Source organism: Hippocampus bargibanti, linkage group LG03 (genome assembly GCF_051943395.1).
Source record: "Hippocampus bargibanti isolate YZ-2025 linkage group LG03, ASM5194339v1, whole genome shotgun sequence".
NCBI lineage: Eukaryota > Metazoa > Chordata > Actinopteri > Syngnathiformes > Syngnathidae > Hippocampus > Hippocampus bargibanti.
The window spans coordinates 33,421,519-33,443,611 of record NC_142736.1 but is presented as its reverse complement, the minus strand read 5'-3'; the positions used below and the strand labels follow the sequence as shown (position 1 = coordinate 33,443,611).

The 22,093-nt window shown below is 50.8% G+C and overlaps 2 protein-coding genes across 2 annotated transcripts; one reads left to right on the top strand and one right to left on the bottom strand.

The window, feature by feature from the left end:
• Positions 1-1,547: 1,547 nt before the first annotated feature.
• wdr59 (WD repeat domain 59) lies at positions 1,548-17,398 on the bottom strand. Its single transcript, XM_088993144.1, has 24 exons — positions 16,948-17,398; positions 16,671-16,720; positions 14,880-15,015; positions 14,706-14,791; positions 14,544-14,624; positions 10,433-10,470; positions 10,233-10,321; positions 10,046-10,162; positions 9,887-9,964; positions 9,646-9,808; positions 8,417-8,496; positions 8,162-8,342; positions 7,925-8,046; positions 7,672-7,836; positions 7,511-7,606; positions 7,339-7,437; positions 7,118-7,239; positions 6,904-7,057; positions 6,641-6,774; positions 6,471-6,552; positions 6,284-6,396; positions 5,910-6,206; positions 5,655-5,797; positions 1,548-5,582 (listed from the first exon to the last, which is right to left on the bottom strand). The coding sequence occupies exons 1-24, from the start codon at positions 16,999-17,001 to the stop codon at positions 5,347-5,349; spliced, it is 2,916 nt and encodes a 971-aa protein (XP_088849270.1). The 5' UTR covers positions 17,002-17,398; the 3' UTR covers positions 1,548-5,346.
• Positions 17,399-17,492: 94 nt separating this feature from the next.
• Positions 17,493-22,000, top strand: nob1 (NIN1 (RPN12) binding protein 1 homolog). The gene is given in 10 exon segments (XM_088993152.1): positions 17,493-17,705; positions 18,651-18,783; positions 18,882-19,015; positions 19,097-19,168; positions 19,326-19,463; positions 19,539-19,609; positions 19,611-19,716; positions 19,793-19,890; positions 19,968-20,112; positions 20,204-22,000. Coding segments are annotated over 10 exon segments (1,233 nt in total). The 5' UTR covers positions 17,493-17,636; the 3' UTR covers positions 20,471-22,000.
• The last annotated feature ends 93 nt before the right edge of the window (positions 22,001-22,093 follow it).

Genomic DNA, 22,093 nt, shown 5'->3' with positions numbered 1-22,093 from the left:
TAAGCAAAACAAGAGAAACATGGACATTTTTTTTCGAAGTAGTATTGGTAGTAGGTCAATAATGTGAAAGTGAAGCTAACATTTCTATCTACTCTACCTGTACTGTTAGTTGTATTTTAATAATGAGGTAAAGTGAAAGTGAAGCTAACATTTCTATCTACTCTACCTGTACTGTTAATTCTATTTTAATAATGAGGTTATTAACACAATTTAAAATCGATATTAGTTAGTAATTGGGCTGCCGCTACCTAATGTACTATTCTCGTGTAATACTGAATACAAATAATGATGACTGTAGTTTCCCATCACTCATGTGAATATGTTAAATTTATTAAAAGTTATTGATAATTAAATAAACATGTCAAGTATTTATTCTCACAATTTAGCTTTGCAGGTTGACATGGCAGTAATTGCTATGATGACCGAAGAGCAAATGGGCAAATATATCACTTCTTATGGTGATCGAATAGCTGTCCTTTGCGTTTGTCATCAGAAAATGTCCAGTGGTGATAATGAACTGCTCCTCCAAAAATTAAGAGGCAAAATAAGATCAAGGAAAAAAGGTGTACTGGCTGAGACTTCGGGAGTACTCCAAAACCATGTTGATGGGATGGCAAGACATAACAATGTTTCTGCAGAAAAGACTCAAAGGAAGATTTATGGCAACGATTACCATCAAGTGAGGACAAGCAAAGGTGGAGGAACAAGGTATGCCATCCTGGAAAAAAACAGCAACTGTCGCTCAAATTTTGGAGCTGGGAAAAGGGCTATTTTTCCCTGATGGAAGCTCAACCAAAGGACCTGTTGAAGACTTTACTTTTGAGGTCTGTGATTTCAAAAGAAACCACATTGCTTTAGATGAAACAATTGGCAGACTCTATGAAAAAAACAAATTGAAACTGTTAAGATTTTACATTGGCACAAAAGAAAATACTCCAACATCTCATTTGGATGAATGCAGTGAAGCTCATTCATCTGTCACCAACATGGTGGGAGAAAGTGCGCAATTGATTGATTGACTCTCTTATGTCTACACACACATGCACACACATCAGTTTAGGAGCATTTCATTATTTGTACTTTGAGATGTAAAACATCTGTCATGGTCAACCTTGCATAGGGCAGTCTACAGTTGTATTTTGCATTTGTGTCTACAATTGATTTCATGGTTATTATTCATTCATTCCATTTTCCATATCACTTATTCTCCTAATGGTTTCGGATATGGTGCCACTTTCAGTTTGACCTAAAGGTTTGAAGTTGATATGTCATGTAATGTTGCAAATATTTGCACTGTTCAAACAAAAGCAATTATTTTTGTACTTGATATTGTATTCCATTTATATGTTTGTGATTGCTGTTCATACCAATTTGTCAATGTTAATAAAATTTGTTCCAAATAATTCATGTTTTTTTTAAACACAAGACACCACCTGCTGACGAAATTGAAGAGTGACAATTATGTTATCATTTACAGGCAAGTGATTGTGTACTGGGGTGCAGGAATACTATTCAGATCCACATTGGTTAAGTATTTGTGGTTAAAATCAGCAACCAAGACAGTATATTTATTGACACCCAGAATGATTTGACAAATGAACATTTCATATTGATCAAATATGCTTTCCTTATACAGTAACAAAAACAGCAGAAAAAAAAATATTTAAATTGTGATTGCTATATATTATTCGTCCTCAAATGTATCCCAATAATCCATTTAAAGTGAAGTGATAAAAGAAATGATGAACAAAGGGTTGAAGAAATGGCAATGGTCGTCGGATTCAGCCTTCATTAAATGTTACTTCGAACTAGTTGAGGAGCCATAAAATGGTTTCACCCAAACACACACCAAAAATATATGGTTATTGCTTTGAGTAATTCATGTTTAAATTTTAATGTAATATAATTCCAGTATGACTGGTATACGGAAACAAAAATGCTTTCACCAAAGGTTAATGTCTCTGACCCCTGAAAACATCATGCTTCTAATTTAGAATTGCAGTAAGGGCCTCTCTGAGGTGCAAGTACAAGTTCACAGCCTGATACGGCTCTTTTGGTGGCATCAGACCAGACTGGGCCATTAAGGAAGCACACAATACAAATACAGTAAAGTCTCGTTATATCGATATTCAAGGGAATCCGAAAAAATATCGATATAACCGGGACTATCGATATATCCGACCCTGTTTGCATGTAAGTTTCTCCGTGCGTGCATAGAAATAGTATCGATATAACCGGGACTATCGATATAACCGGGACTATCGATATAACGAGACTTTACTGTACATCCGGATCACAAGGCATAGTTAAACGGAAGACACACTGGCTTTTGCATAGTTGAACTTGTTCATTGTCAACTGTGGAGAGGAAGTCCCTTGTGCCATAAAGTTCAGGTAAAGAATACATCACGTTGGGCCGACCACTGGGGACATTTATGTTCTTTGAGGGCCTGATGAGATGGCTGTTCCAAACACGGGCAGTATCATCCAACTCATCCTGTTGAGAATAAGATCAGAATCAGAATCATCTTTTTTGCCAAGTATGTAGTACACACAAGGAAATTGTCTCCTGTAGAACACGCTGCACTAGTCTCATCAAAAAATGGAGGCACTATACAGTTCTATTTGGGTTACTTTTTAGAGAGTTAATTGCTTGAGGGAAGAAGCTGTTTAAATGCCTGCTGGATTTGGTGCGCATATACAGACAGATTTAGGAAGAGTTGCACAGTCATAGCAGCTCTTATGAGCAAGAAATTATAGAATTAGACTGCTTTTCTCTCCCTGCTCCCTCCTTTCTACCTTACACTCGTCACTCATGTTTACTACTCTGCCCATCCCCACTTTTCCTTCATCTTTTCCTTGATCATTTCACCTTCACCCAATGTCCCCACACACACAGACCACTATCTTCTTTCCACTATCCGATTATTTACCTTCTTTTGTGTCCCATCAACACCCTCTCAAATACAAAAATACATATTTCATAAATGGAGCTACAGAATATATGAACTCACCTGAATAAGTCCCATGCAACAAAATTGCAGGATGCTTTTGTCCAGAAATCCACCATCAAAGAAGCCATTGTCTCTGAGGTCTTTGAAGACTGATAACCAGAATTCCATGCATTGGCTGCGAAGATTCGCATGCTTTGGCCGCGAATCTTTGATTGGCGGTGCTGGCTCCATCCAAGTAACTGTCAAGGGTGCTGCCTGGCAGTATGGGCACCAGGAATCGCTGGAAGCCTTTAACGACCATTTTCAGTCCCCAAATCAGCTCGAGCGATTCGAGGACAACCTCCCAAACGGTGCACAACTTCAATGTAGTAACCTCCAATTAACTTCGGGTCACTACTTGTTGTGTAGACATTGAGCCACATCATTTTCCTTGAAAAGCCATCAATAGCTCCATTGATGCAAATTCCAAACGGTTTCAGTTTGTCATATGAATCCATATGCCAAATAAAATTCAGCCCTTTCGAGAAGTAGTTTCGTCGTCTCAGACGTCTTGCTTGCCTTAAAGACACTCCTCTCGGATCCAACTCTTTCAGGACCAGACGAACATCCTCTTTCCTGACAAGAAGCCCATGTTCTCTGCACTTACTGTACATCCACCTGTAACCGTGTAGTTGTCCGGAATTCTGCAACTGGTTGTGAATAAAGTCAACCAAGACGCCCAAGTCATCGAACGTTTTTCGGCGAAATAGTGCACTTTTGTTCACCACACGCTTCAAATGTCTTTCACTTATTAGTAAGCCGTGTTTAATCTCAAGAACGGATTTTATATCTTTGTATTTCAAGCCAATTTTAAAGTAAAACTGGATGAAAGGAAAGAACGGGTGAAAAGGCTCCATGTTTGTTGTTTTCGGTTACACTGACGATGAACCGGAAGTACATGTATGCGTATTTTTTAAAAAAAGATTGCGATATCTCGCATTCTTTGCAAGATCTCGCAAAGAATGCGAGATCTTGCAAAAGTATTGCGAGGGAATGCAAAGTTTTGCGAGGGAATGCAAAGTTTTGCGAGAGAATGCAAAGTTTTGCGAGGGAACGCAAAGTTTTGCGAGATCTCGCAAAGTTTTTTTTTCTTCGATGTCCCCTTAGGGGCTCCGTAGCTTACTGGATCTGAAAGATAATAAAAACAGTCAGCCGTTTTTGTTCCACGGCATCTCAGACTAATAGTTAATTTGCTGACACTACTCCCTGGGAAATAAGTTTGGGTTTCCGGGGTAAGAGTGTGTGTGACCAGAAAATAATCAAGGTGAGTACTGTATCTCGTTATGCAACCTTACCCCCAGTGGAACCACGCCAGCAGACGCTATTTTCCCGTAGCGTCAACCTACACGTACACAACGGCATTCCATACACAATCAAACGAAGGCGACAGTCAGCCCTCAAGATCGAGGGCTTTACGTCTTTAATACTCACCCCGACGGTCCACAATCGCTATGGCAAAAGCCACTTCTACTTGGTGGTGGAAGCAGGAGTTTGGGAAGCCCAGCGGACTCAAAGATGAATGTCCCACGCCATATTTCACGAGTTCCTCGAGCGACGTCCTCAATGACACAGGAGATACATCCGTCGAGTCCCAATCCGAGTTCCGTTCGGTCTTCCACCGTTCGCTTTTACAAGTCAATCGGCTACGAATCCAGTCAAAGACACCACTTTCCCCTCGCTGTGTGTCGAACTAGGAGGGTACAAATCCGCCGCTTTCTCGCAGTCCGGTTCTAAAAACATCTCCCCCCCCCCCTCTCTCTCTTCTCTCTTCTTCTTTCTTCATTTTGCGCAGTCCATAACCTTTCCCGCCCCATACCTATCTGACCTTCTTGAAATTTCTATTCCCCCTCGTTCCCTCAGATCCTCTTCCTCCCTACACGTCCGTGTGCCCACCTTGCCCATCTCAGCACGATGGGGGACAGCGCTTTCAGGTGCTCTGCCCCCAAACTATGAAACTCACTTCCTGCCCACCTTCAAGTCCCATCTCAAAAGCCACACACACACAAGTGCATTTATCTCTTGTTTCTACTTATAATTGTATTTGGTTGATTGTATTCTATTTAGAATTGTCTTTTAGTTCTTATTGTATCTATGCTTGTCTGTGACTGTGACCTTGAGAGCTTTGAAAGGCGCTTCAAATAAAATGTATGATTATTTTTATGATGATGATTAAAAGTCGGGCGGGCGCCCTCACGATCAATTGGCAATCGTTCAGGTGGTCCAAAGGAAGATCGGGAGAGAAGGTCCGAAATTCACCCTCAATCAATCTTTTAATGCGAGCGCGCGCCGGCCCGCCTGCCCGTCCATCCCCTTTTCGGCCGTCAGCTCGCCGCCGACCGCTCGCTCGCCGCCGGTCAGAAGCGGCTCTGCCGCAAGCAGCGGCAGCCGCAACCGGCGGGGCACTGCTCGCGGCGCCGGAACCAGTCCAACATGTGAGGCGTGTGGCCGCCGTGGCCGCAGCTGAGGCAGAAGTGGGAGGAGCCTCTCACCGACACGTGACACACGGCGCACTGGAAGCTGAGACGCCGGCAGGCGGCGCACTGGGTGCCGCCACTCCGACTCCCGCAGTGGCCGCACAGCACGCACAACTCTGAAAGCAAAAGTGGCGTCGTGGGATGGTGGAAGGGAGTCAAGGGTCAAGGGTCGGGCGCCGCCCACCTACCCACGCCCTGGTGCGGCTCGGGCGGGCGTCGGGCGAACTTGAGCACGTCGGCCCGCTTGTCTCGCAGGTTCCAGCGATACAGAATTTCCGCGTAGCATTTCTTGAACTCGTCGAATTGCGCCGTGTTGCTCGGGTCCAAAAGCCTGCGGGGGGGCGGGGCTCCGTCACATGGGCGCCGGGCGGGGGCGGAGCTCTGTCACATGGGGGCCCGCCAGGGGAGGAGGAACGCCGGGGTGGGCGACGGCGCATTTTCACCTTTTGTTCATGTCGTGCCGCTCTGGCTCCTGCCGGTCAGCGTGTCCCCGGTGGCCGCGGCGGGCGTCGTCGGGGGACTCGCCGCGGGCGCCGGCATGTTCCGAGGCGTCCCGACACGCCATCGGTATGGAGGCGAGCGGCGAGGCGTCACTTCCCGGGTCCCCGGGTGCCGCCCGCGCGTCCGTACTTACGTAGCGCGAGGAGGGGCGGGGCCGTGGGGCAGGGCCCGACTCGGCGAAGACGCTGCACAGCATGGCGAGCGTTTGCACGTCGCTCATGTGACTGTAGTGCTCCACGCTTTGGGGGAAGCACAGCGGTGGAGGGTTGGGGGGGGGTAGCGTGTGCAGTCCCGTAGCCCGTCGGCGGCGACTCACAGCGTGTGCAGCAGCTTGCGTCCGAAGGGATGACTGGCCCAGGGCGCGTCGGCGTCCGGGTCCGGGTCGGGACTCAGGCCCCGATGGGTGGCCGCCGAGGCCAGGGCCCAGACCTGAAGGGGTGAGGATTAAGGGGGACCTGCGTGTGCAGGCGCCACGCCTCCGCCAACGCCACGCCGCCACCTACCTTGGCCACGTCTCGGCGGCCGGCGGCCAGTGCGGCGGCGGCGTTCTTCTGACACGTGTCGTTGGTGTCGCTCGCGTTCAGGCTGGGGAGGTCGACGTTACGACACCGTCAAGCGGCGAACGCGGGCTCTTGGCCTGACGGATGGCGTGCGGCGGGCTCCGCCCACTCACATGTAATTCTCTCCTAGGACTTTGTGGACGGGAAGCAGGCAGGAAATTTCCTGGACGATGACCTTCCCCGCCAACTTGAGGGAGCGGCCGCTGCCCTCGCCGAGGTCCCGCTTGGTCTTGAAGCGCCGCGATTTCTGTGAACGGGGGGGGGGGGGGGGGGGGGGGGGGGGGGGGGGGGGGGGGTCACCAGCGTTGCATTCGCGCGCCCCTCCCCCTCTGTGACTTTTGGTTGACTTGTGTGTGTGTGTGTGTGTGCACGTCACCCGCTCTTTGTAGTAGAAGGAGGAAATGGAGACGGCGTCTTTGTCGGCTCGGGTGGGGCTGCCGCCGTAGAGCCGCAACGCGTTCTGCGACTCGGAGCGGATCTTCATGGGCGTCAGCACGCCGCTGTGGTAGGCCGACAGAGCCGACAGCGACCTGGCAAACGGACAAACGCATCAAAAGAGCGGCCGTGCGGGCGCAGCGCGGCGGCCCCACCTGGGCGTGGGCTCGGTGGGCGGGGCCACGCGGTGCATGCCGATGGGCCGGGTGAAGTAAACCAGGCAGCCGGCGCCGCAGAAGCGGGCCCCCGACGTGCGCGGGAAGGGGATGTTGGCGTCCTGGCGGGAGGAGCCTGTCAAGCAAAGCCACCACAAAAAACGGCGCCGGCGGATCCGTGACCAAAAAAGAGGCGGAGCTGGCGCGGGACGAGGGCTGACCTGGTAGGACCCGTAGGTGTTGACCGCTCGCGGGAAGGCCTGCAGCGTCGGAGCCACCGGATTGGACAGCACAAACGGTCCCGAGGACGGGCCGTCTTCCTGCCACAACCACCGGGAGGCGTTGGAGAAGCTCTTGTCTCATCCAATCCGACACCCCTGTCCCCGCCCTCACCACGTCAGACTCCAGACAGGACACCAGCTTCCGGACGCAAGGTTCCAGGCAGTTCTGGTTCCTCTTCACCTTCTGCAGGGACACGTCAGTCAGGATCTGAAAGACCAGACATGCATGTCAAGATGGCGCCCTTTGGGGGTGCGGGTGGTGGTGCCGCCCACCTTGAGGATCTTTGTCTTCATGTCGGCGGAGATGCTGGTCGGGGAGATGAACTGGAAGGTGGGGGCGCTGTTGTTGGGGTACTGGCCCGGGAACTTGATGAGCAGGCGGACCTGCTGAGCGGCAAAGTGGGCCGCCACCACGCAGCTGCAGTTGACCGCGTCCATCTGCGCCGCGTCAGAAAAGGGACCGAGGGGTGAGTGAGGCGGGAGGCGGCGCCCGCCGCGGCCCCGCCCCTCCCTGCCGCCGGCTCACCTCCACGTTAACGTTGCGGATCTGCAGGTTGACCAGAGAGAATTCCTGCTGGAGTGTCTGAGCCAGACCGGAAGACGCCGCCGAGTCCCGTCCGCCGCCCGGACCGGACGCGCCGTCTCCATCTGAAAGGGACCAAGTGCGACGGAGCGCGGCTGAGACGCAAGGAGCCGTCACGGAGGACGCCGAGCGCCGCTCCGCTTGCCCCAAGCCCGTCCCTGGAAGGAGGGGGTGCGCCACCGTGCAGATGAGGCCCGCCGGCCATCCTGGCGCGCCGTCCCTCGGGACCGGCGGCCGCCGACAACTTGTCCGTCGGCGACCTATCCGACGGCGACCTGTCCGTCGGCGACCTGTCCGTCGGCGACCTGTCCGTCGGCGACTTGTCTGCCGCGGGCTGGTCCGCCAGGTCGCTGAGGCACAGCTGCGGGCCCACAACGGCAACGGCGATGAGACCTCGGGACGAGTGCCGCGCCGAGCGGGTCAAGGTTGCCTGACCTTCTGCAGCTGCGGGTCCACCCTCCAGATCCTCAGCGTTTGATCTCTGGACCAGGTCACCAGCTGGAAGTCGGCGCAACCTGACCAACAAACCAGAACCTGCGTCAAACCGTCCATCCCGTTTTCAGGCGATTGGGGGGGGGGGGGGGGGGCAACGGCAAAAGCCAATGGAAAGCTGGCCGCCCACTTCCTGTCGCAAGTGTAAATTAGGCACCAGCAAGCGTTTCAAGCTCTCCAAATGCTCAAAGCGGCCTAATGTTGACGCCGACACGACGCCATGCCTGGCGACTCGCATTCCATCTTTGGCCACAAATGGGCTCAGGCGACAAGTTCCATTTGTTAGTTTGGAGAGACAAAAACTGCCGAGCGTCACCACGCAGGTCTCGGTGCACTTGTTGCGTGCGGCCAGAATTGAACGGTCGCCAGGCGTGGCCTTAAAACAGGGATGAGAATGACAAATGAGAAAAAAGTATTCTTGAAAAGGCAACTTTGTGATAACAATTCACTCGCCGTGAATATGAATGGTTTTCTGTTCCCAATGATTGGTAAAAATCCAGCCAAACTATGGGAGTAAAAGTCAAGTTGCCGGGTAGAGAGGCAAGGCGACTGCTAGCTAGCCTGCACACGGCTCATTAGCTTGCACGCTTGCTTTCTGCTGCCTCTCGCAGAAGTATATTGATGTTAATGTTAGCATGGGGCTTGTCATCGTGCCACTGACATTCAACTCTTTCATCCATGGGATTGTTTCATTGCCAATTACAATCTATCAAATTAGAAGCTGTTCTCTCCACAAAGGCCAATCCTTCTCTCCATTCAAGTTGATTTTTTTTTACTCGTCTTATTATTCAAAAGGGGCGTTTACCTGTTTCGACATCAACGGCACCTATGTCAACATCACCCAATCAAAGTCAAAGTCAGCTTTATTGTCAAACAAAGCTGACTTTGACTTTGATTGAACTGGCGCTTTCCGCCAACACATGCAGAAACAGGAAATGAACAGCGAAAAAAATCTGAATACATCTTTGTTTTTTTCTGGTCATTTTAGTCTGAAAAAGTGGGTAATCCACAGATGGGCAGAAAATTGTCATCCCTGTTACAATGCTTGGCTGTGTTGTGTTCTAAAGCCGGAAGCAAAACAAACAATGCTGTCCCAAAATGCCAATGCCGCATTTCAAAAGGCGAGTTGGCGTACGTGCGTGCGTGCGTGCGTGCATGTTAGCGAGCGCCACCTTGGCCTTCCATCTGCGGCCTCCACTGGAACTCCAGCACCACGTCGTCGTGTCCCACAAAGGCGTGCACCGGGCTGTTCAGGTCTAGCGTGGACCAGAGCAGGAGACTGTTCTCGCGCCGCAGCTGAGGAACCATCACCGTCACCAGCCCATTGGAGAAGGGCTAAAGGCGGCGCGCAGGCAAACGTTGGACAAACACCACAGACAGACGGACGGACGGACAAACAAACGGCGTCCTCACCGTGTATCGCGCCTTCCACACAGGAACCTGACACGACAGGATGTTCAAGTACTTCCTGGGCTGCCGGAAGTCCCAAAACTGCACGCGCACAACATCCAATGTCACCGACGAGGACGAGGAGGATGACGGCGAGCGGCGAGCGGCGGGCGGCCCACCCACCCTGACCGAGTTGTCCTGGCTGCTGGTGGCCAGGATGAACTCGTGCTCCGGGTGCCAGTCCAGCCCGTGGATCTTGGACAGGTGCGCAGCCACGTATTCGCAGGCCGCCTCAGGCTTCTGCAAAGGCGCAAAGAGCCCACGCTTGGTGGCGTTTGTCGCTGGGCCGCCGGCGTCCGCTCTCACCCACCCGTCTGTCCCAGATGCGCACGTCGCCGTCGTGACTGGACGCCAACACGCTGCGGTTGCGCCGGTTCCACTTGACCTGCGACGCGCCGGCTGACAAAATCAACAAAAAGGTCCCCGGCGACATGTTAGCTTAGCATCGGCCGGGCGCGCGTGCGCCGGGGCGCTTCCGCTCGGCCGCTCGTCCACCTGCTCGGCGCTTACCGACTGCAGAGAGCGCCACGGCGGGTTTGCGCGTATCTCTGCGGGGAGAACAAAGACAAAGGTGAGCTGGCTCTTCGAGCAATTTGCTCTACCAACACATTTCAAACATCTTTTCTACAGTGATACCTTGGCTTAATAACATAATTGGTTCCCAGACAGAGTGTGTAAGGTGAAAATTGTGTCTCCAAAAAAATCATTTCACATGGGAAACCATTCAAATGAAAATAATCGGTTCCCAGGTCCCCATAAAACATAACTTTCTAACTTTCTAAGCCTTAAAACTACACAAAATGTACCTTATTTTATCTATAATAAATGTGCTATGGTTTTATAATTCAAGAAATAAACTGTACAGTATAAAAAGTGGTTTTATTGACCTTTGTGATGGTCGATGGCTTAATGGAATGGCCGTTTTCATCAGCATGAAACACTTGATGTGGAACGTAGCCTTCTTCTTTCGCCATCTTGAGGAATGATCCATTGGAGGTGCTTTCTCTGCCATCATTTACCTTGTTCCTCATCAATTGTGTTCTGTTTCGCTGGGTTGATAGCTTGCATCAAGTGTACATATGGCTTGTGCGGGTTGTTTGTGGAGCCTGATTGATGGGATATTTTAACTTTGCAGTATACACTCTGCCTTTGAACTATTAAGAAAGTTAAAACGAGTTCAAATTTCACTATGTTTTCTATCCATTTTGTCACTCTGTCTCTCTGTCATCTGCCTGTCTCTTTAGTGTTTAACCTTCCCTCACTGCTGTGTTCTTGACCAATCACGTGGCTTTAACCGAAGAATGGGGGCGGAGAATAGAAGACAAAAAAGTCGACTGCCATTACCTTTTTAGGAGAACGGTCTAGTTTCCGAACGACACGTCACTCATAGTGGCGCTCAGTGTGTATCCCGAAAAATAGTTTGTATGCCAAAGTAAAATTTTCAACAATTTAACATTCGTAAACAAAAAAGTTCATAAGCCAAGGGGTTCGTAAACCGAGGTATCACTGTATTTCCTTCCACATCATTAAGGGAGGTGCGGGGAGGCGCTGGACACTTCTATCTGAGTTGCTATTTGGAGAGTTGCTTGTGACGGGAGAGGAGGCTGTTTAAATGTCTGCTGGATTCGGTAGCGCCTGCCTGACATTGGTCCTGGCGGTCCGTTGGTGTGGCATTTTGTCCATTTTTGTGGCGGCCCCGAACTGAGCCGTGACGGAAGAACACAGGCCGAAATGTGCTCGCATCTCCTGTAGCAGGTGGTGCTTCTTTATCAGCCTCAGGATTGCATGACCATTTCCTGTTTTTTATCCTTGTACAGCTTCAACGACTGCTTGAAAATTATTGTGAAAAATAAAAATGTATTTTGTATATATATATATACAGTAAAGTCTCGTTATATCGATATTCAAGGGAGTCCGAAAAAATGTCCATATAACCGGGACTATCGATATATCCGATATCGACATAACGAGACTTTACTGTATATATATATATATATATATATATATATATATATAAAATCCTCGTCTCACCCACCATGGGTGGTGTCTGTCCCCATTTCAGCTCGGGTCCTCTACCAGAGGCCAGGAAGCTTGAGGGTTCTGCGCAGTATCCGTGCTGTTCCCAGCACTGCGCTTTTCTGGACCGAGATATCCGATGTTGTTCCCGGGATCTGTTGCAACCACTCGTCGAGTTTGGGGGTCACTGCCCCAAGTGCTCCGACCACCACAGGCACGACTGTCACCTTTACCTTCCAGGCTCTCTCCAGCTCCTCTCTGAGCCCTTGGTATTTCTCGATTTTCTCATGTTCCTTCTTTCTGATGTTCCCATCACTCGGGACCGCTACATCCACGACAACGGCTTTCCTTTCCCCTTTATCTATGACCACGATATCTGGTTGGTTGGCCATTACCATCTTGTCAGTCTGTATCTGGAAGTCCCACAGGATTTTTGCTCGGTCATTCTCCACCACCTTGGGAGTTGTTTCCCATTTTGACCTTGGGGTTTCCAGTCCATACTCCGCACAGATGTTTCGGTAGACTATGCCAGCCACCTGGTTATGGCGCTCCATGTAGGCTTTCCCTGCCAGCATCTTACACCCTGCAGTTACGTGTTGGATTGTCTCAGGTGCCTCTTTGCACAACCTACACCTTGGGTCTTGTCTGGTGTGGTATATCCCTGCCTCTATGGCTCTGGTGTTCAGGGCCTGCTCTTGGGCAGCCAGGATGAGTGCCTCTGTGCTGTCCTTTAGGCCAGCCCTCTCTAGCCACTGATAGGACTTCTTGAGATCAGCCACTTCTGCTATGGTTCGGTGGTACATCCCGTGTAGGGGCTTTTCCTCCCATGATTGTCCCTCTTCCAGCACCTCATCCTCTGTTCCCCATTGACTGAGACATTCTCTGAGTACATCATCCGTTGGAGCCTTCACTTTGATGTATTCATGGAGCTTGGATGTTTCATCCTGGACAGTGGCTCTCACACTCACTAGTCCCCGGCCTCCTTCCTTACGGCTTGTGTACAGTCTCAGGGTGCTGGACTTGGGATGGAACCCTCCGTGCATGGTGAGGAGTTTTCGGGTCTTAACATCCGTGGTCTGAATCTCTTCCTTTGGCCACCTTATTATTCCTGCAGGGTATCTGATCACTGGCAGGGCATAGCTGTTTATTGCCCGGGTCTTGTTCTTGCCATTGAGCTGGCTTCTGAGGACTTGCCTCACCCGCTGGAGGTATTTGGTCGTAGCCGCTTTCCTTGTTGCTAATTCGAGGTTGCCATTGGCCTGTGGTATACCGAGGTACTTGTAGCTGTTTTCAATGTCTGCTATTGTTCCTTCAGTGAGTGAGACCCCTTCAGTGTGGACTACCTTGCCCCTCTTAGTCACCATCCGACTACATTTCTCCAGCCCGAATGACATTCCGATATCACTGCTGTAGATCCTGGTTGTGTGGATCAGGGAGTCTATGTCCCTTTCGCTCTTAGCATACAGCTTGATGTCATCCATGTAGAGGAGGTGACTGATCGTAGCTCCATTTCTGAGGCGGTATCCATAGCCTGTCTTGGCGATTATCTGGCTGAGGGGGTTCAGTCCTATGCAGAACAGCAGTGGGGAGAGTGCATCACCTTGGTATATGCCACATTTGATGGACACTTGCGTTAGTGGCTTGCCATTGGCTTCAAGTGTGGTTTTCCACATCCTCATCGAGTTTGCAACGAAGGCTCTCAGGGTCCTGTTGACCTTATACAACTCCAAGCATTCATTGATCCATGTGTGTGGCATCGAGTCATATGCTTTCTTGTAATCAATCCAGGTTGGTATGTCGGGACCTGCAGTCTTGAGCGACTGTTCTGTCAACCAGCAGCTGATGTTTGGCACCTCTAGTATCTCTACTAATGCCTTTCTGTGCTTTGCTCATGTATTGATCCATGTGTCCACTTATCTTAGCCGCAATGATGCCTGACATGAGCTTCCATGTTGTGGAGAGACAGGTTATTGGCCGATAGTTGGAAGGAACTGCACCCTTTGAGGAATCCTTCATGATCAGGATTGTTCGCCCTTCGGTTAGCCATCCTGGGTGAGTCCCATCCATCAGCAGCTGGTTCATTTGTGCTGCTAGGCGCTCGTGGAGAGCTGTGAGTTTCTTTAGCCAGTAGGTGTGGACCATATCCGGGCCTGGTGCCGTCCAGTTTTTCATACCTGAGACTCTTCCTTGTATATCTGCCGCTGTGCTGCCTTCACGCTAATGCTGCCGGCATTAGCGTGAAGGGTCTTGCCCAAGGACCCAGACTGGATGATGTCATTGTGCTCATTTTCTCTGCCACAAGTGGGATTCGAACCCTCGTCTTCCATATGCCAAACCGATGCCTTATCAACTGAGCTATCCAGCCGCTATATATATATATATATATATATATATATATATATATATATATATATATATATATATATATATATATATATATATATATATATATATATACACACACACAGGTATTTCTCTCTGACAGTGTCAATCAAAGTTAATCTTTTTGTACATCACTTTGATTCCTGCTTATTTAACATCATCGGTCAACACCGTCGTAGGAGCAGAAGAATCATTTTGATCTAACGGCGGGCGTCCTTCTCACCCGATGTCCCAGATGTACATGTACGTGTCCACCGAGCTGCTGACCAGGAACTCTGCTTCGAAGCAGGACCAGTCCAGGTCACTAGGAATGGACAGAAGGAGAGCAGAGGGGGGAGGGTGAAGGGCGCGTCGGTCACGTGATCCCCCCACCCCTCATCCTCACCTGATGACACGCGTGTGTCCCTGCAGCGACGCGTGGACGCCTCCCCCGCCGTCCTTCCACGAGTACAAGTCCACGCGCTGGTTGCTCTGCAAACGGCAGACGGACGCACGCACGCACGGAGTTGGTGAAAGCGGGCGGCGGGAAGCCGCGGCGGGCGTGCGGGTGCCCACGCACCGAGGCGGCAAAGATGTGCGCCTGAGAGCGGTGAGGGTTCCACCGGACGGTCCCCACGTCCCACTTGCTCTGCCGCGTCATCTTCCTGGCCAGCTCCGACGGCGCCTCCAGACTGACCACGTACAGGGAACGCCGGCTGGCGGGGGGCAAAGAGAAAGCTGCTTTTTTTCCCAGATGGGTGCGGGGGTCAGCAAACATCAGCGGCTGGCTAATTGCTAGCCTGGCTCCATCGATGGTGCCCGAGCAAGCCGTGGCTGACTTGTTTCGCTTCACATGGCTTTACTCTTCAGAATCGTTTGCGTGCGGGGGTGAAGTGAGGACAGCCTCTTTGATGGCTTCAAGAGTTCAGACATGTGAAGAACCTCTTGAGTACATTGCTTCAATCAAATACAAGACATGAAGACCTGCTTAGTAGTGATGGGAATTGCAGCTCTTTTCAGAGAGACGGTTCTTTTGGCGCGGCTCACTAAAAAGTTCTTTTGGCTCCCAAATGGCTCCTCAATTTTTTTGAGCCTTAAATTAATTAACTACCAACAAGTATGTCAAATTATGTGAAAAACGAATTACTTGTGTAAAAAATACAATGTGCACAGTTAGTGGATGCTAACTTTGGCTTTCCCGGTCATGACTCTGGTCTGATGATCAGCTGTCACTCATTTGCTTTTCATATTTAAGAATGCTATCATCCCAACTAGTAAAATTGATAACAAATGAATAATAATCACAGCATAAAGTGCAAACATTTGTCCAGTGTGATCTCCAGTGAGCTGCTCAAATGGCTCCGAAACAGTGCATGCGTCCTGAAGTAGCTCCCTCCCCAGCTCCTCTGCAAAGTTTTCAAAAATGTGTCTTTCATTGAGCTCAAAACAATCCAGCAGAGAGGTGCCCACGTTGACATTTTCAATAAAGTGGCATGTAACTGACTTGTAGGTTGTGGTGGTTCGGAATGTCCAGCAGTCGGTTGCTAGACAAACAGCTGTGGCTTTTTTTGACCCGTTCTTGGACTATAGTATGTTCTTTGTCATATATGATTCTGGTATGATTCTTTGGGAAAGTCTTTTCACAATCAGAATTTCCTGTTTCATGTGCTACTCACAGTATGCTTCTGTTTCTCTAACCACTCCTCGTTCTCCTCACTGCTGCGTGGGTCTGGAATTCTCCCGTCCGTCCTCTACCACGGATCTTGACCAATCACATGCGGCTTTAACCGAAGACTGGGGGCGGGGAATAGAGGACAAAAGTGGTCTCCCATTTCCGGCGCCGCCTCTCTTCGTTCACTTCAGAGATCCGGCTCTAAGAGATGGCTCATTCGCGAACGACAAATCACTACTTCTTAAATCCTTCTTGAAAATCGCATTTTGGCTATCGGTCGAGTTTGAAAGTGCCCCCGGGCCGCCACCCGGGCCCCCCAAAAATAAGAATAATCCCCGACGTTGGTCATTCGGGAGTGGTTGCTCAAAACATCAATCCAGACTGAGATATTGGCCAAGTGAGTTACTTGGATTGGATTAGCCTCTATTCGTCTCGCAGTGGAGAAATGTGCCTGTCCTTGTGAGTTTTGAAAGGCGCGTAGGAATACTATTCATTATTTCTATTATGATTATCAATGGACATTTGACAGCGGCATGGTGATGAAAGGAACAAGACAAATGTCCCCATTGTGGGACTATTCAAGGCTTTCTGATTCTGAAGTCGAAAAAGAGAATACGGACGGGAGCTGTTGGATAGGCAGCCAACCTCGCGGGGCCATCTTGGGGTCAAAAGAACCACAAAGAAACAAAATAAACTTACCCAGAAAGGACGGCGTGCAGGCCCAGGCAGTCCACAGACATGGTGGTCGCCTGCCAACACCAACACAACGTGTTAAGAAGGGCACACTGGGACCCTGCGTTTAAACAAGAATGCAACGTAGGATAGCTTTTGACAAGTCTTGTTCGAACGCACGAGGAATGGATCTCCGCTCGTCGGACGTCCTCCACCACGATATCAAACAAGCAACCAATAAAAATGACACAATTTTGACACGAATTTCCACCATAATAAAGAGAAAGAGAGCGAGCAAAGGCACCTGCGCGTCTCGAAACTCCAGCACCACATTCTCGCTGCTCCAGCGAGTCGCCATCTTGTTGGAGCGACACGGACGTCAACAAACCGTCACGTGAGAAACTCGTCATCAGCTGGCACGCGCTTTTGGTTCTCGGCAAAAGGAGTTGTTCAAAACAGAAGGATAAAACCTCGCCTATGTTTTCAATTGACTTTCGTCTCAATTCGGGTGAAGAACGATTGTAGCCACGCCTGTGACCGTTTTTTCAATCCAAACAAACCGCGTGTGAATCGCATTCAATTGGCTGCGCCGGGACTACCGGCTCAAGATGGCGGCCGGTCTGCCACTCGCTCAAGTCGCCTCACCTAACCCAGGTTCTGTCTCGAAAGGAACATCGCAATTTCTGTAGTTTGACTTCCCGGGAATTTGCCAGGGGACAGCGAGCCGGATAAAAGGCATGTGCTTGTCTGCTGATGCATCATTGGGAGATTGTGAAGGACAACGAATGTTTGGGGTGATGGACGACGTCACTGGATTCTTCTTGTTCCATTGGCAACTTGAAGCGCGTGAGCACGTGGTGCGAAGGTCTTGTCTGATTGGCCGGGGACGTCCCTCATTGGATTCTTCTTGTTCCATTGGCAACTTCAAGCGCGTGAGCACGTTGTGCGAAGGTCTTCTCTGATTGGTCGGGTCCTGGACGTCCCCGATCCAAGATGGCGCAGCCCCGAGTGGAACATGTTGTCGCAGACGCGGGTGCTTTTCTCAACAAAGCTCCTCTCCAGGTGACTTTCACTCTCCTTAACGTTCATAAAACAAACTTTGCCCGACCATGCTCTGTTATCATTCCGTGGCAACTGTAACATTAGCCTGGAGAGTGAGTCGGGGGGGGGCAGAGAGAGAGAGAGAGAGAGAGAGAGAGAGAGAGAGAGAGAGAGAGAGAGAGAGAGAGAGAGAGAGAGAGAGAGAGAGAGAGAGAGACGGGGGGGAGAAAGAAAGGAATAGACTCAGATAGAGAGGAGCAATGTGTCGTTCGCGAACGAGCCGGATCTGTGAAGTGAACGAAGAGAGCCTGTTCCGAACAAGGAGCCGGAAATGGGAGCTGACCTTTTTCCCCTCTATCTCCCCCCCCCCCGCGCACGTGATTGGTCGATATCTGTGGTGGAGGAGGGAGGGGAGAATTACAGACATGCCAAACAGTGAGAAGGGGAATTAGGATAGACAGGTGGACAAATGTGATCAAATTATGCTGTTATTATTATTCAATAATTATATATATTTTTTACTACTTGGTATGATAGCATTTTTAATATGAAACGCAAATTAGTGACAGCTGATCATCAGACCAGAGTAACCACAGGGAAAGTCAAAGTTAGTGGATGCTCTCTGTGCACATATAAATCAAGCCATATCAATAAAAATATCTGATGTAGTGTATTTTTTTACATGAGTAATTCGTTTTTCACATAATTTTACATGATTTTTGGTAGTTAATTTAAGCAACAAAAAAACTGAGGAGCCTTTTGTAAGCCAAACGAGCCGGATCCTTTTAGTGAACAGAGCCCCAATTCCCATCACTAATAGAGAGAGAGAAGGGAGAGAAAGAAAAAGGAGAGAGAGAAAGTGTGTGTGTGTGTGTGTGTGTGAGAGAGAGAGTGTGGAAAAGAAGCCCCAAAAAGTGGATGTAACGATGACTTGTAGGTTGAAAAGCGTGAATCTCGACGTTTCAGGACATCGGAAAAACGGTGTACACGCCGAAGGAGGTGGTGGAGGAGATTCGGGACAAAGCCACCAGGAGAAGCCTGGCCTTCCTCCCGTACCAGCTCAACCTGCTCCAGCCTGCATCCCAGCACATCCGATTTGGTAATGGCGGCGCAGGAACGCGGACGGGCCGAGTGGGGTTGGCCTAGCGGGGGTCGCCTCGCGCGGCGCGAGTGACGCCGCCTTTGTTGCCCCCTCAGTGACGGAATTCTCAAAGAAGACGGGCGATTATCCCAGCCTGTCGGCCACCGACATCAAGGTCCTGGCGCTGACGTTGCAGCTGGAGGAGGAACACGTCGGGACGGGGCACCTGCGCAAGGAGCCCAGCGTCCAGGTGCGCCCCCGCCCGACCGCGCCCCCGCCAAGTCGCGCCCCCGCCGGGTCGTCCCCACAGCCTTCCGCTTGTCCTCTGCAGGTGGAAGTGAGCGCCACCCGGCGCCACCCGGAGACGCCCGTCGACGTGGCCGGATTCCACTTCCCCTTCGAGGTCAGAGGTCATCTTTGACCCTCGAGTGACATAGCGGCAAATGTGGCGAGCGCCACCCAAAATGAATCCGTTGGAGAAATGGAGCGGCAGCCCAAATTCAAGTGCGACATGCGTTGCAATGTGGCGGCCCGGCATCATCGCGGTCTTCTCCCGGCAGGGTTCCCGACGCAAACAGGAAGTGAGGAACAGCCCGCCTGCGCCGGCCACGCCCCCCGACACAGAGGCCCAGTTCAACGGCTTCTTGTTCTGGAGGCAAACCCCGGCGCCCGTCGACCGCCACCTGCTGGCTCTGCTGGTCCCGCCCACGGCCGTTAGCTCGTAGCGCCGCGCTGGAGCGAGCGTAAGGCTCTTTGACGCTTTGTCCACGTAGGAGGAAGATGGCGCGCCGGAAGCCGTCGGGAAGGACCAAGAAGAAGAAGAAGAAGAAGACGACGACGACGACAGGAGGTTGGATCACGCCCAGCAACATCGGACAAGTGAAGACGTCAGATTGGACGACGGCCGCCCAGGTCAAAGTGGGGTGTTTGACCACCGACTTTGCCGTGCAGGTGAGTGAGCGTCTTCGGCGCTGGCCATCGCGAGCGGTCGGTCTCCGGGCTCACGTGATTCTTTGCGGGCGGACAGAACGTCCTGATCCAGATGGGCCTCCAGGTGGTCTCGCTCAACGGGATGCTGATCAAACAGGCTCGCAATTACGTCCTGCGATGTCACGCCTGCTTCGCGTGAGTCGACGCCCAGCTGCCCGAGGGAGGGCGAGCGACGGGCGCGCGCGCCGTTGACGCCCTTGTTTGTGCGCCAGGACCACCGGCGACATGAGCAGGCGCTTTTGCCCCAAGTGCGGCAACCCAACGCTGAAGAAGGTCAGCGTCAGCGTGGACCAGGACGGACGCGTGCGCATGCACTTCTCCAGAAACCCCAAAGTGCTGAACGCGCGCGGCCTCAGGGTAAGAAAGATGAGTGCCGAGTGCCGGGCGCCCTCCTTTTTTTCGCCGTCCAAGCTAACCGCCGCGCTTGTCGGGCTTTGGGGGCCGGCAGTACAGTTTGCCGGCGCCGCGGGGGGGCAAGCACAGCCGCAACCCGCAGCTGTGCGAAGACCAGCGCTTCCCTCAGCAGCGCCTGTCGCGAAAAGCCCGGCAGAAGACGGACGCGTGGGACCCGGACTACGCGGCCGGCGGCGCCTCGCCCTTCTGCCAGAACGACGTGTACAGCCGCGCCGCCAACCTCAAGCTGCGGGACGCCGGCTGCGGCGCCGGCCGCCGCAGGGTCAACCCCAACGCCGCCCGCGGCAAGTACAACCAGTGAGGCGGCTTTCGGGTGGACCGCCCCCCCCCGGGACTAAAGAGCGCTTTTGGTCCCGCCCCCTTTTGCTGTTGTATAAATCCAATCGAAGATGAAAGTGGCGCCATCTCCTCATTTGTCGCAGTGATGGCAGGGGGCGTCGCCCTGTCTCGGGCGGACCGTGGTCACTCGTGATGGGAATTGCGGCCGCTTCTTTTGGCTGGGCTCACCAAAAATATAGGCGCAATATTCCAACCTAACAGGATGAATACATTTTTTTCTGTAGTGGAAAAATCCATTGGACTCAAAGAACAGTCTATCGAGCTGGCCAGCTATTGGCTGTCTATGGGCTTGCTTGCTAGCTTTCTATCTATTGTCTTACTATTCCATTTGAGTGACTTGCGGGTTCTTCCGGGTCTCACCCACAGAAAAATTTAAGTGACCCGTTAGGTTAAAATATTACAGGCTAATATTAGCATCAACAGTGAATTTTAAAATTGTAAATACTATGAACGGAATTAAGTATTGAGCTTATTGCGCAACGTTATAACCTAACAATTGGCGTGTTGGTTGCGAGAGGGATAACCAAAGAAGGCAGCAAGTTACTCACATGCGGTTAGTATACAGAAATGTGGCTCTGGGCTCCAAAAATATTGGTGTGTCCTCAAAATCAGCAGGTGACACTAAAGAGAGGCAACACGACATGCATCTTCCAATTTGTCTGAAAGAAATCAAGTGGATTGGATCCCTCTCCTTCCTCTGGTGGGAGGAAGTGGAGCTATCTCAAGTTGGGTCCCCGTCAAGCAGCATTGCTTTATCTTGTAACCTTTCACCTCCTGCCTGCAGGATTGGTCAGTTGGTACGTAACCTTTCACCTCCTACGGGTGAAAGGCTGCAAGAACACAACTCCGACACATATTCCACGTCCCTCATCCATCTATTGGATACAAAGCACTATTGATACTGATTAATGTTTAACATGGCTACCTTCTCCTTTGGGCTTTTCCCTTCAAGGGGTCGCCACAGCCAATCGGTGTCCTCCATCTTCAGAGGTTTGTTTTGGCCCAGCTTTGACGTGGGATGCCCTTCCTGACACAAGCCTCTGTATTTATCCGGGCTTGGGACCGGCACAAGAAGACACTGGCTTCTGTCCCCTTGTCCCGCTCAGTCAAAGGCTCCCAAACACCAAACGGTGATCGGCACAGCAACCTTCAAAAAAAGCAAAACTCGACTCACCGTTTGATGACAATGCTCTGATCTGAACTAAATGTACTTGTTTCCTTCACCTCGAGTTTTGAAAGGCGCTTATAAATAATATATTTCACTTCTAAGCTCATTTCAAAACTCTCAAGGTCACTTTAAGAGTTTTTCTGTGGGTGAGCAGCGGCAGCCGCACGTGCCAGCGTTCGCTCAACCCGGATGGATAGATAACTCCATTTGTCGGCCATTTTGGACCCCATTCTGAAGCATCGGTCATACTAATCCATTTTGTTTAGAAATGAAATGAAATGGATGATGATGATGATGATTTTTTCATCTGCTGCAATCAAAGTCTTGCGCTTGATTTCAATCCGTTTTGCGGACTTTGGCGGTCCGGTTCAATCGGGCCCTGTCCAGTTGAGAATGTGGGCCTTTTTTTCTGGGCCC

Coding starts and splice junctions, on each gene's coding strand:
- wdr59 (XM_088993144.1), bottom strand. CDS start 17,001: ATGGCGACTCGCTGGAGCAGCGAGAATGTGGTGCTGGAGTTTCGAGAC. Junction 7,240..7,338: donor ACACCTACGGGTCCTACCAG/GTCAGCCCTCGT, acceptor TCCTCCCGCCAG/GACGCCAACATCCCCTTCCC. Junction 5,798..5,909: donor CGGCACGACATGAACAAAAG/GTGAAAATGCGC, acceptor GCCCCCCCGCAG/GCTTTTGGACCCGAGCAACA.